The following is a 13,612-nucleotide window of genomic DNA, read 5'->3' on the forward strand; positions in this document are numbered from 1 at the left end:
GACTACCGAGTGCATTCGGTATACCTCTTGAGTTGGGAATAAAACCACATCGACATGATGCACCAGTACCGAACTACGGAATTTAAAATGAGACATGTAGCATATATTTGAGGACGTGTATTGGGGCCAGAACGAAACCAAACACCCCAGAAAACAAATTCAGTTTGCATGTCAGTGGGGTATCAAATTAGACGCACGCAGATTGACTCTCTTGAGCAAACCGCACTTCGTAGTCCGGCTTTCCGGCAGATCACCTTGAGTCATCTGAATCACCAAACGTGGTTATTAGCTTCTGAGTTATGAATCAGTTTCTGCACTCAGCAGTCTGGATCATATTCACAAATCCAACTCAAGACAAGCAAAGCACCTTTTCATCATTTCGACCTTACTTGACGTGTGCAACGTACGACAGGAGAATCGCTTGCTGATAATCGATACCCAAATTATAAGGCTTGATGAAATCAATCATCATTCTACATTTTAGATCATTACTATCGTACAACAACAAAGAATAGATACGCAATCCAACATTTTTGACAGACCATGCAAGAATTGAACATCTCATGGCGTTTTATTGTTACTCTTATGTTCATTTTACATATGATCAAGATCAATATATTCTTCCTCGTCAATTTCGATTTCGTCAATCTCCCACCCATATTCTTGTTTGACAATTAATTTTGTAATGACCTCATCGTCATCGCTATTGGTGCTCACCAAAGTATCTGTACTTTTGCCTTTGATACCTAAATTCCTTTCCGTAGACGGTGATCGTTCCATTGACGTGGTCCTCTTGAATGAAGGGAAACTCCACCATGCTTTATTTTCCTCCGAGTCGGATGATACGCTAGTCGACGGGAGTGATTTAACTGATGTTGTAGGACTAGGGCAAAGAGTTGACGTATCAGATACTGAATCTATACTTCCAGGTGAAGAACCGAGGCCATGTTCTTTCGCAATTCCATTTCCATTTCCATTTCCATTCCCAATCCCTGTCCCTGTCCCTGAGCCATTCCCGCCCACAGAAGTATATGATTGATGCAAAGGGCCATGAGGCATAGATAATGGATTAGGTTGTCTCAATCTGGATGTGGTAGGTCTTCTTTGTACTGGTTTAGGAGGAGGTAAAAGTGGATTCGAATTTGATATTGGTATAGCTGGTGGACCCATATTACCTTGTTGTGGGATTTGCAAGAGGTTCGGCGACGAATGTGTATGCCTATGTCCACTCCCGATACCAATCCCGTTCGTATGTCGAAGGTAGGACGGCAATGGTCTTGAAGGACGGATTACGGTTGTAGTTTGAGTCTTACGATCGGGTGTGTTGCCTAAGGCTGGTCTAGAAAGTGATGGTAGACTACCTGAAGTAGGGAAGAAAGGTCCAGTATCGATTCCGGGTATATTCTTTAATCTCTCTTTTAGCCTTTCTGCAGGTCCTGGCTTTCTTCCTCTCTCAAAAATCTTATCCTCTTTGCAGCTTCCGGAACTTATATTCGAATTATCAACATTGGAATTTGGAAATGACCAGGTAGCTAGTACAGCCACATCTGATACTGAACTTGTAGACTCGATACTATCTCTTCTGGAATGTAATCCTCTTCTTGGTATACCACCAGTATCGATACCCGATATCGAATGTATGTCTTGGACTGACCATGATCTTGGGGAAGCGGACGGTCGCTGTTTACTTTTAGAAGGAGAATAAGTTATATTCATAGGGTTTAACGGAGGTGGTGGCATTGAAGATCTGGTAGCATCGAGTGGAGGTGGTACAGATGAGCTTGATTTGTGTATGAAAGGTTTCGAGCTTGTTACGGCTATTGGGGGAATTTCTTCTTCCTTATCAAGAAGATCTTCTTCGTCTAGCTGAGGATGGAACGAAGGTGATACAGGACTTGTTCTGTTCTGATTGAATGATGTTCGATTTCTGGGTCGAACCAATGGGGAGGGTGGCATTGACAATGTCCCTCCAGCTCCTCCTCCACCTGCTCCTATGGTTGTGATGATCGGAGTATATGATGAATGATCCAATTCACCTTCTGCTAAAGTAGGTAAACTTATAGCGCTGGTAGAAGCCAATGGATTCTTTGAAATCGAGAATTCGTGCAATTTACCAGTGGTAGGGGGAGGTGGTAATGAATATGTCAGTTTGTCTGTGTTGGTATAAGACGATGGTAAAGCTGAATGACATCTTCTATGCGCTGGTCTAGTTGGAGTGATTCTTGCAGGTGGAGAACAAGGTCTGGAATTAGACTTGTGACTACTGCTAATTGAGATCCTCCTTTTTCCACGTAGACCACCATTCGGCAATGGCTCCCAATCACCTGTCAGATCAGTCATTGACGCGTTGGCAGGTAAGAGATTCCCTAGATTCCTCATGGATGTATTGGCCGGTGACGGTAAAGGTATGATGGATTGTTGATGAGGAGAATCAAGATTTGTGGGATCATAATGGTGTTGGTATTGGGGCTGAGATTGGGATTGGGATTGGCATGGTGGTCGAGACTGCGAATGAGATCGGGAACGGGAACGGGAACGAGTGGTTTTGGTAGGTGTACTCCTTGAAGGTGGATAGAATACAGGAGGTGAAGTATCGATCAATCCACCTAAAATACCAGAAGGAAGTGAAGGTAATGTGAACACCATCTTTTTTTAGGTTGCTTGTCTTTTGTTTGATTGTTGGTTCACTACAGATATTGGTATTATAAAGTGGAGACTCAAACAGCGGTCAACGCTTCTTCTGATCGAGATTTGATTTTAGGTGAGAAGAAGTGAGAATGTTTTCCTACATGATGATGACTTATTAGCTTACTGACTCGTTCACACCTGGTCGACTCGAAAGCCAATATATCTTTCATCAAGGAGATACAATCTGGTACGGATTGATCAAAGGAGGAGAAGCTTGACTCACGTTTTATTGTACAAACATTGTGAGAGGTGAATAAAGGATGCTGGTGATGACTAACTGCAGAGGAGACAAGATTGGTGTTACGATAAATTATGATCGTCGTTTGAAGTCTTTAGTAGATCCAAGTTTGTCGATGTTTATTCTGGTAGATGGACAGATCGGACTCGTAACGCTCAGCGTGCTTTCGTTCTGTTGTGTCTTCTGGAATTTGAATGCAATCAAGGTAATGAAAGTAAAATGTAAGATTATCGTTCGATGTAAATGTGAGAAGTACAGGATATTATTGTTATTGATGAATAAAAGTGAAGTGACAAAAGTCTCATGATCAATGTTAACTAGCCTTCTTGTTCTTCTTCTTTGATTTTGACTTTGACTTTGAGATATCAAAATCAACTCAGACATTAAGTGAAATGAAAGTTGAGATGTATCGTCGCATCGGTTGGATTGTTGCATCTCATATTCTTTTATTAGGCATTACGCATTATGCATTACGTAGTTCAGAATATCAATCTTCTCTCTCTGTTCTCCAATCATCTTCTCTGACTGTGTTTCGCAAGAAGAAACTACGTATTTCCAAGATGGGGCCGTATGAACAGATATGTTTTACAAGAGAAAAGGAAAAAAACGTCTCATCGGATGGTCAAAGACAGTTGTTTGGTTCCAAACTGAATAAACTGAAAATCCCGTAATTGGCCTTGCATTGTCCGATAGGGAAATTAGACCTCCCAGTGTTCTCACCGACCAATCTCACACAATACTTCATTTGTACGTAGATAAGTAAAAAGAGCAGAGATGTAGGATGCATCGAGGTAGCCAAGAGATCATTCCAACTGACTTGGCTTGTTTGTTTCACAGGAGTTTATCGATTCTCTCAAGAAGGGTAAATACATGCTTGACTTGAACAATTTCTCGGCTGTACCTCTCACCGTTATTTTGCCTTATATTAAGGATATATCAATCTCATGTACTTTTCACTAATGAACCGTACCAACATTGCGAGGAGATACGTTGTGCGTTCAATGACACTTGAAAAGACATCATCACACTACAATCTCCCTTTATCTCTCTTGATTTGATCCAAGACATCATCGCCATCCCTATACACACAAGCGCCTCTTCCAATGACTTTATCTTCTATTCCTCTTTCTTTCACATATTGCCAGATGGATGCATCATCTGCACCAGGTTGGAACCATACAGCTCTTGGTTCAACATCAGGTTGTGGTGGTTGAGGAAAAAGCGATTTCAGGATTGATAAGCCGATTAAGGGATTGATTATTATTGATATACTCGTCTTCGGTAGTTGAGGTATTAAAGTCTATTCATACACAGGGTCATATCGGTCAGAGTGATATCATCCGCGTGCTTATGAAGAGCTGAATGATACTAAAAGTATGATCAAGTATGAGGAAGATCGATAACTCACTGGATCAGTGATAAGTTCTAGACCTTCAATTTCCTCCGAAGCTTTATCAGGTCGTACACCTACAACAGGAAATTGACGAGTTTGATACCTATCTCACAACCTCTCAGCGTCCTTCAGATCATGTCACTGCTACTATAACCTACCACCTAAGGATCTACATATTGTTCGTACTCCTATGTCAGCAAATCTACCTTGAATAATAACTTCACATACCCTGTTATCCCATCGTGACCTATCGCTCATCACTCTTCCAATCACTGCGTACCTCTCAGCAGAAAGGAAACCCTTCATCTTGTCTGGAACTGATCTGGAAGCCATGTCGTCTGGGATGTTTTCGTTCCGTCAGTCAGTGAATCTGAGCCGAGGACTAGGAATGAATTAATGAATGAACCATGTAGGTATCTTTCATTTTGATCGATAATCCTCTTTCTACCGGTTAAATCAAACACGTCACTTCCGGCTCAATTTTGACTAACCTGCTTTATCCTCGTATGGGAAAGATTCGTCTCCCATTGGGTCGATGATGCATTAACCAATCTAGCCAGAACTTCAAATATGCATGTGATGACGACTCTACAACCCGACTCATCCCTCGAGTTCTCCTCGTTTCAATGCTTCCTTGTCGACCTCTTCCTCGTCACTATCCATCTCGTCGTCTACGACATCCTTGTTTTCTCCATCTTTCGATTCAGCAGCGGCTCTACGAGCTTCTTTAGCACCTTTCGATAGATCTGCTTCGGGAGGAATAATTCCTTGTGTGCTATTGAGTTGATACTCGTCAACATCGAAACATGTATCCATTCAGTCGATAACACATAACTCACTTCAGGAATGCAAGTCCGCTGGACATTGAGCAATCCATCTGACGCATCCATTTATGGAACCTGATCAAGCAGACTATCAGCTCAAATGTCCAGCATTGCGCAGACTTTCTAGACTCGGAATGTGTATGGGAGTCGTGTTATCATCCTGCTTTGTTGTTTGGCAAAGGCTTAGTACCCTCCATCAACTCACACATGACTTTCCAATTCTTCCTGCCTTAATTTTTCATAGATCCACTTGACCTTGAAATCCTGCATTAATTCAGCATACAATCCAAAATCAACCTCATCTCGATCTTCTTGTAAACCGTTTGCTTTGGATGTGATTCGCTGGTTGTATACCCCGAACTGAGGAGCTTGGAGCAAGAGACCAAGAGGAGGTGCTTTAGGGACATGAATTCGTTTTGGACCTATGTTTTATAGTTGGTCAGGACGATTCTGAGTGATGCAATGGGACGGAAATGCTGAAGGAGCTCACCAAAAGTCTCGAGGATAAGAGAGGATGGTGAAGCAGTTCTGCATGCTAACATAGCCATAGAAATCATTTTTCGCTATTCACCAAAATACGAGTCAGAACTGCTCGTTGTCTCTGTGACTGAAAGGCGAAACAGCAGTGACTTACAATCTGATGCAGCATGAAACTTTGCCCATGAATTTGCACAGATATCCATTCGATCTCTCCGTATACTTGAGGATCTCTCACCTCCAATCTCAACATGTATCTTTTAACTGTTCTATCGTTGAATGGCTTTCCGACAGTGAAGTTGTGGAAATTACTGTTTGCCAATATCAGCTTGATATTCCATAGCAAGAAAATGTTGCTGATCAACTCACTGAGTTCCCTTATATTGCGCGAGTAGATCCCTAAATCTTTCTAAAGTCTTTGAGTCTACTCTCCATCCTCTTCTCCTTTCGAATTCTCCTCTATTTTTGGGATTGATCTTACCTCCATTCTCGCCTTCTTCTCCTTCTTCAGGTTCCAGTGACGGAGCTGCATCGACGAATTCTACGGCTTCTTTACCCAGTAAGTCTCTCCATCCAGGAGACGATTTATCCAATCTTATGGCTAAGGGGTCATCTCGACCGGGTGGCAGGAGACAATATGACGGTAAAAGGTACTCGTATATTCTGGAATCGGCAGCTCTACATAATCACATAAACTCAGCTTCTAGCTCACTTGTACTTTAGGGAAGTAGCGAGAGACTTACGTTCTTGCGTTGAAAGATTTGACCGTCCTCACGAAGCCCCACATTCTGATTTGAGCAGGTAAGAGAGAATTTACGTATTCAGCGAGGGTCTTATAACCTTCGGGAAGAGGAGGTTCTGTTATCATCTTCAATGAAATGCTATGTCGATATAGCACGAGGTCGTTAATTGAGAGAACTCCAAAGTGAGCAAAAGAGATGGTGCACCGTTGACTTACCAATTACCAGCAGCATGTACACCTGCATCCGTTCTAGCAGCTCTTTGAATATCTACCTTCCTATGATCCGTTGCGTTATCCGCTGAAATAGCACCTGCTTTCGCCAATGCTTCAAAGACATCCCCTTCAATTGTCCTTGAGCCGTGGGTCTGTCTAAAACGGAGCGAAGAATTGTAAGCCTCGTATTGTAGAGCGGGTTGTACCTACATTTGCATTCCCGAATAACCAGTCCCGCAATAGCTAATCATTTGTGTCAAATTGTCGGACGTTTATAATGCTGAATAAGTTGGACTTACCCGACAAGAAGGGCACATCTTTTCTTTGGTAATCTAGCTTCACTTTCCTCACCTTCCTTCTTCTCTCTGGGTGCCCAATTGTTTTGGTTTCTTCTATCATATTTTACACCTTCTTCACCACTTTTACTGTCCTTCCCTTTACCTTTACTTTTCTCGCGATTTTGTCCTTGTCCTTGTCCTTGACCTTGACCCCTTCCCCAAGCTTTCTTCTCCTCTTTAGCAGGTTCGGAAGACATGGCATTGAGCATAGCCTCTTCCGGGTCAATCTCCACTTTCACACCGGATATCGGAGTGTCAGAAGGCGCTGAAGCAGTAGGTTCGATATGAGCCTTCTTGCTTGGAGGAGAACCAGCTTCATTGCTTGTTTCCCCGGCTACCGGAGTAGGAGTAGGTGATCGGGGTCTTTTCGATGATTCTGATGCGTCCATTTTGGCTTTCTATGAATCGCCAGATTTGTTTTGAGCAAGATGCGTATATCAATTTATGATGAAGACTGGAAGAGATTTGTTCTTCATATATATATGACTTGGACAATCCGAAAAAAGGAAACAGGATAATTATGTCAAAATAATCTAGTTACGTAATTGGGAGGGATGTACCATATTTCCCACGGTCGTATTTCTTTGTGTATATTAGCGGAATCAAATCTCACAGTGAGTCATATATAATATATTGGCGACTGACTTTCTCCTGGTCTCAAACAAAATAAAAACATTCCCCATCCTCTTGTTCATCATTCAACTTGCCTGTCAACATTCCTCCCAGATCAACCATCATCACCTCCCTTCTATACACCACTCTTGCCATATAGACCTCGTACATCATGGACGCCCATGCAAGGGCACGTATGCCACCACCGCATCAGACACCCAAACTATCATCTCGATCGAAGATCATAGTACCCAAAACACCAGCTCATCTAAAATCACCACCACTGACAACATCGAACAACTCGAATACACCTCATCATACCGAAACCCTTTCAAACATGCTCTCCCCGAAAGAAGGATCAACGAGGCTGAAGATCAAATCAGCTACTACCCCAGAAGCGAAAAGTAGGTTATTGATCAAGCCTCTCGGTGCCCGTGCTCAAGCACCACGAGTCAATGATACTCTTGCTGCACCGTCCATGAGGCTGGTCAACAAACCAGCATCACCCGACTATGTGCCCACCCTAGCAGATGAGGGATGGATGTCGGCGGATCACGGTGATGTCGACTCTACGCCAACCATGGGATTTGATGGATATGAAGATGAGATGGCCGAAACGGAGGCGGTCTTGATATCTGTCAGGTGAGCTTCCGCCAAAAGGCATCTGTCTCGACATCATTTAGCTTACTTCAACGTTGCGTAGAGTACGACCACCAAATCCTGTTGAGATTCGAGCCGACGCAGGCTGTGTTTGGACAATGCCTGAACATGATGAACACTTGCTTAAGCTAGCCAAAGGCACGGAGGGAAGTAGAGAAGACAGAGATTGGATATTCGGTAGGTCAAGTCTCCACTAATCCCTCGTCATTTGCGCTTACCGTCACCAAATTTCCAGATCGTATCCTTCCACCCCACTCGGATAACAGCAGATGTTATGGTACTTCTGCTCGACGACACGTTCGGTGTAAGCCTTTTTTCCTATATTTTCCGTCGTTCAACTTGAATTCTCACTGATACACCGTGCGTGGTTGTAGCTGCAATGGAAGGATATAACGCTGTGATATTCGCATATGGTCAGACCGCTTCCGGTAAAACTCATACACTGAGCGGTTCATCGATGGAACCTGGTATAATTCCATTGGCAATATCAGATTTATTCGCTCAAATTCGATCTACCCCAGATAGAGAATTCTTACTGAGAGCGTCTTATCTGGAATTGTATAACGAAACGATCATCGACCTGCTTTCACCCGTTGCTGGAAATGAGTTACAACTGAGTGAAGGTAAAAAGGGCGTTGTCATCAACGGGTTGACTGAAGTTGCCGTGAGGACCGAACAGGACGTCAAAAGATTGTTGAGATCAGGTGAAGATAGACGAAAAGTCGGAGCAACTGATTGGAATGCCAGAAGTTCTCGAAGCCATTGTGTTTTCCGCATTGTGAGTCCCATCTACCTATCTTGATCGCGCTTCATAAATCATTGTCTGACAAAGCACAAAAAGGCAATCGAATCAAGAGGTAGAAATGCAGCTGTCGAAGAGCCTCCAATCGGAGCAAGAACTCCTGGTGGCAGACTCAAGACCGCAGGTGATAAAATGACTAGAATCAGTAATCTGTCTATCATCGGTGAGTGACTAGCGGAATTATGCCTGATTTGCATGACTGACCTTAACGAATCAGATTTGGCTGGATCGGAGAAACACACTTCTTCAAAAGAACGTAATGCAGAAGGAAAACACATCAACCAGTCGTAAGTCAGCTGACAGGTTTGCGAATACTATGTATATACAGCTGATCACAATTGGGAACAGTCTGTTAACGCTTAAATTGGTCATCTCCAAACTTGCTGATTTGGCGTCCAAGAGGAATGTCACCCATGTACCCTACCGAGATAGTAAACTGTGAGTATATCCACAGTGATCCGTTAACGTTTCTTCCCTTGTCCTGTCGTTGGTGAATCGTCTTTAGTGCGAAGTCAGGCTGATATTTCAATAGCACTCGACTACTCCAAAATTCGCTTTCCGGTGATGCTTTAATCTCGGTGATTTGCACCATTTCCCCTTCAAATCTGAATCTGGCCGAATCTATATCAACGCTTGCATTCGCCCAAGGTCTAAAGAGAGTAGTCTTGAAAGCTCAGAAGAAGGAGGTGGTAGATCCACATGCTCTGATACAGCAATACCAGAGTGAAATCGCTGAATTGAGAGCTCAACTCAGAGAGAAAGAAGTCAGTGGTGGTAATAAAACTGATGTGAGTACAGGGTTTTTGGCATTTTCATCGTGACCCGTACTTATGAATATTTCTAGAGCCAAAACAATGAGGCCATGGAGAAGAGACTGAATGAACTCAAGAGTATGATTTTGACATCTGTTAATGTCAATTCACCAAACCCGGAGGATAATTCAACGGTATGTCGCTTCGCTCATCTTTCCCACTTGTATGGATGAGGATGTCAGCAACAGGCGAGCTCGTTTTGGAAGCGTGCTGACCTGATTTTCCCCCATAGATGATACCCCCCAGTCCAGCGAAGATGAAATATCCTAAACTCGAATACGATAGACCTTCTGCTGAGCTGCTAGAAGAGCTTCACGCTGAGCAGCTTCATCGTGCAGAATTGGAAGATGAAGTGGCTAGGCTCAAAGCTGAATTAGCTACTAGACCTGTGGAGCCTAACAAGGAGATAGTGCAATTGCGAAATGAAGTTGCTGAATTGAGGTTGATCGCGGGTGAGTACATTTTTAGATTTTCCATGAGAGAAGTCTCTCTGGATACGTCAGGCTGGTCTTGATACGCTTCCATCTGCATCACTGGATTCTCGCCGTATCGACCACGTCGCGGCATAGCTGACAATGACATTCTATTGTAACAGACGACTACGAACGGCATCTCCTTGAGCCGTCGCGCAAAGTCCGAGCAGATGTCGAAAAAGAGTTTATGGACAAGATGAAGACGCTGGAAAATCAGTTGGATAGTAAGAAGATTTGGGCGAATAGATTGGACGAGAATGTCAGGTTCCTCACTCAGGAGAACAAGGCTTTAGAAGGGGTAAGTTTTTTTCCAATTTTATGCAATCCATACGTCCCGGTTCATTGCTCATATCAAGCGAGACGAACGCTGATCTTTAATTCTGCATGGATACAGCGATGTCAAGAAGCCGAATCTAAAGTATTACAAATAATCGAATTCATCAACTTGGCATTATTACCTTCAGATCCTACATCTTCTGGCCTTTACCCGATATCAGAATTTGAACGTGAGATAACACCACCGTCTGATATACCAACATTGGTGGTCTCAGATGATTTCTCACCTTCACCTTCTATGCAAGTTGGGAAATCAACGTTGACGTTATCTGCCTCTAAAATGAGAGCTACTTTCTCACAAATGGATTTGGCTAATTTCAATGACAAATTCGCCACTTTAACTGTGAATAAGAAAAGTAAAGGAAAAGGATTGGGGATTTCAACTGGTCCACCAGGAGGAGGGGGATGGAATGGTAAGATGATAAGAGAAGAAAGTAGCTTTGCATTAGCTGAAGTTGCGGGTGATGAGTATGACGATGACATGTTTTAGTTCAGGTTTGATGGTTGTGTATAGGACTCATACTTTTGTTTTACATTGATTGCCGCTCTATTTCCCCCCTTTTGTGAATCACATTTTTCATTTTTCATATTAATGTTTCGTTTTGGACAGATATGACGACTTTGTACATGATAATCCTACAATATACTAAACGAATGCATCATGGACAATGGACAGTTTGACGGTCGATCGCATACCGCTTGAAAGAAGGTTTGTGTGACTCTGACCTGATTCAAGCTACGAACGTACAGTACAGTAGGTACGAATGTCCCCAAAGTGGCGGACGACTCTCCGTCAGGTGTGTGCCGTACGAGTAGTCATCATCCCCTTTTTTCTCCGCTGAACCTAATTGTTTCTGGAGTAAGGTTGATGGCAACGAGACTGGATGACACAATGACAAAGAGGAGAAGAGGAGATACATACGTATGGTGCATTGCGATGGAGGACATGTAATCATGCGGATGAAATGTTATCATTCAAGATATCATTCTTCTTCTTGTGTTTTCATTCTATAGTTGTGCCCCGTTGTTTCCGTTATTCAAACCACTTCAGATCGTCACTGGACCCCACTCAGCTGAGCTCCTCTCAGCTCAACAATCAAGCGATACATAGTCAAAATTATCAGACGCTACATCAACACCTCGACGAGATTCTGTTCTCCTTTTGTGTTTATGTGAAGAATTGACATCTGAAGTACTTTTGAATTGTACAATAACATGATCAAGGAAAAGCCGACTTCGACCAAGGGCGGTACTGTCCAAGGGGATCCTGGGAAAGGCAAAGGCTCAGACTCGGACGCAGGCGGTGATTCACGAATTCGCTCAAGCTGTTCTATGGGAACGCGAGGAGGAGCAGGAGCGACTACAAGCCCCAGTAAGATGTTGATTAATGATAAACCAATTCCTGAATCAATCACCAAATCAACCATCTCCATCTCCATCCCTCCTCCCTCAACAAGTGATGATGCCAATCTCGACTCCTCGGACCAAGATAGCGCGGGAACGGGAATTGAGCATCCAATGACCAATGCCATCGTCTCTCCAAGACCTGAGAAATCGAATTGCATATTGATTGGAAATACGATCAAAGAGTGGCAAGATAATTTATGGTTTGAGGATAATGACTTCGATCATGATCATGATCATGACTATAGAGATTTATTCCAACACGAAGAAGAGGAAGAAGATGAGCGCATCCATCTCGATGATGAGCAAGATCAATACCAAAATCAAGTTGTATATCAGCAATCACTTACATATTCCGAATACGAATATAACTATAGATTTTCATCTGAATTGACGGATAGGTTGGATTCATATTTGGAATGTAATATCAATCCGATCTTGCTTAGCACGAATCATGTCAATTCACCAACATCTACATCATCTGATGAAGAGACAACGAAAGCTAGGAATGGATTGACACAAAGGAGTGCTCGTGCTATCAAACCGGAAGGGGATGCACGAAATCATCCTAAGACGGTGGAAGTCTCACTACAGATGCCAACGATAGAATTCACCAATCAAGGAAATATGATTGTCAATGTATTTCATGTAGATCAAAGAGTCGTTAATGATCGAATATGTCGAGATTGGATCGATAATGTTAATCGGGACAATGTAGTCCATCACAATCAAGATCAAGTCCAAAATCAAGATCAAGATCAAGATGAGATTGATTCAATCTACGATATGATGCCCACGGATCAAACGAACATGTTGATCGTACAAGGTGAAGATGGCCAAGACCTAATGATCGAAAGTTGGACAGTGAACGCAGATCCACAACCGATACTTCGAATTCATGAACATCGTGAAACCCAAGAAGAAGCAGAACGACAGAATCATGAAGAGGCCTTTATTAGACTTGGACCAAAAAACAATTATTGGAGTGAAAGATCTAAAGATTGGATCTCACCTCAAATAAGGAACTTTAGTGTTGAAAAGGATAATAGTGATGATGTCGATGAAGAGGATACAGTTGTATCAATCACCAGTTCAACTTTGACATCATTCACACCTTCTCCATCAGTTTTCACAATTGGCTCCTCGTCGTCATCTTCATCCTCATCCTCATCCTCATCATCGGCTAGGGCCACTTCGGCTTGTCTCTCCTTGGATCCCGGAACAATCGATCCAAGGTCAATCCCAGATACAGCGCCAGATCCCGCCACCAACTGGAGAGTGATCACCGACACAGGTTCAAGAACGGGCTCAATGTCAGATTTGACACTTTTCGACTCCGACTCGGAAAGGACTTTGATCGGTTCTGACGATGAAGTCGAAAATGGGAGCGGACTTCATACCCCTTTACCATCACCTTTACCTTCACTATCACCTTTTACCTGAACCAAAACTTCTCACTCGTACACCTCAGGACGATGACAGCATGAATTATCGTATTCCCATTATTTTGGAAATTTGCGTTTGGAAACTTGTGAATCATATATCACTCTGAACGATACCTTGTTTATTACATACATATACATGTACATGTACTATGCAG

General features: G+C 42.9%; 5 protein-coding genes across 5 annotated transcripts; 2 read left to right on the forward strand and 3 right to left on the reverse strand.

Moving 5' to 3' along the window:
• Window positions 1-594: 594 nt before the first annotated feature.
• IL334_003704 (uncharacterized protein) lies at window positions 595-2,646 on the reverse strand (the record flags this gene model as incomplete). The annotated part of the gene is made up of 1 exon (XM_062935430.1): window positions 595-2,646. One exon carries the CDS (start codon window positions 2,644-2,646, stop codon window positions 595-597), a length of 2,052 nt encoding a protein of 683 aa, XP_062791481.1.
• A 1,307-nt stretch (window positions 2,647-3,953) lies between these two features.
• Window positions 3,954-4,652, reverse strand: IL334_003705 (uncharacterized protein; the record flags this gene model as incomplete). The annotated part of the gene is made up of 4 exons (XM_062935431.1): window positions 3,954-4,226; window positions 4,335-4,422; window positions 4,478-4,488; window positions 4,548-4,652. 4 exons carry the CDS (start codon window positions 4,650-4,652, stop codon window positions 3,954-3,956), a joined length of 477 nt encoding a protein of 158 aa, XP_062791482.1.
• Window positions 4,653-4,919: 267 nt separating this feature from the next.
• IL334_003706 (tRNA pseudouridine(38-40) synthase) lies at window positions 4,920-7,302 on the reverse strand (the record flags this gene model as incomplete). The annotated part of the gene is made up of 10 exons (XM_062935432.1): window positions 4,920-5,094; window positions 5,159-5,218; window positions 5,349-5,565; window positions 5,634-5,706; window positions 5,778-5,931; window positions 5,990-6,298; window positions 6,364-6,501; window positions 6,579-6,731; window positions 6,786-6,818; window positions 6,875-7,302. 10 exons carry the CDS (start codon window positions 7,300-7,302, stop codon window positions 4,920-4,922), a joined length of 1,740 nt encoding a protein of 579 aa, XP_062791483.1.
• A 395-nt stretch (window positions 7,303-7,697) lies between these two features.
• IL334_003707 (uncharacterized protein) lies at window positions 7,698-11,098 on the forward strand (the record flags this gene model as incomplete). The annotated part of the gene is made up of 12 exons (XM_062935433.1): window positions 7,698-8,167; window positions 8,229-8,362; window positions 8,421-8,489; window positions 8,560-8,963; window positions 9,027-9,150; window positions 9,205-9,274; window positions 9,336-9,425; window positions 9,520-9,775; window positions 9,832-9,933; window positions 10,032-10,251; window positions 10,395-10,570; window positions 10,667-11,098. The coding sequence occupies 12 exons, from the start codon at window positions 7,698-7,700 to the stop codon at window positions 11,096-11,098; spliced, it is 2,547 nt and encodes an 848-aa protein (XP_062791484.1).
• A 725-nt stretch (window positions 11,099-11,823) lies between these two features.
• On the forward strand, window positions 11,824-13,455 carry IL334_003708 (uncharacterized protein; the record flags this gene model as incomplete). The annotated part of the gene is made up of 1 exon (XM_062935434.1): window positions 11,824-13,455. The coding sequence occupies one exon, from the start codon at window positions 11,824-11,826 to the stop codon at window positions 13,453-13,455; it is 1,632 nt and encodes a 543-aa protein (XP_062791485.1).
• Between the last annotated feature and the right edge of the window lie 157 nt (window positions 13,456-13,612).

This window comes from Kwoniella shivajii, chromosome 4, assembly GCF_035658355.1.
Source record: "Kwoniella shivajii chromosome 4, complete sequence".
Taxonomy (NCBI): domain Eukaryota; kingdom Fungi; phylum Basidiomycota; class Tremellomycetes; order Tremellales; family Cryptococcaceae; genus Kwoniella; species Kwoniella shivajii.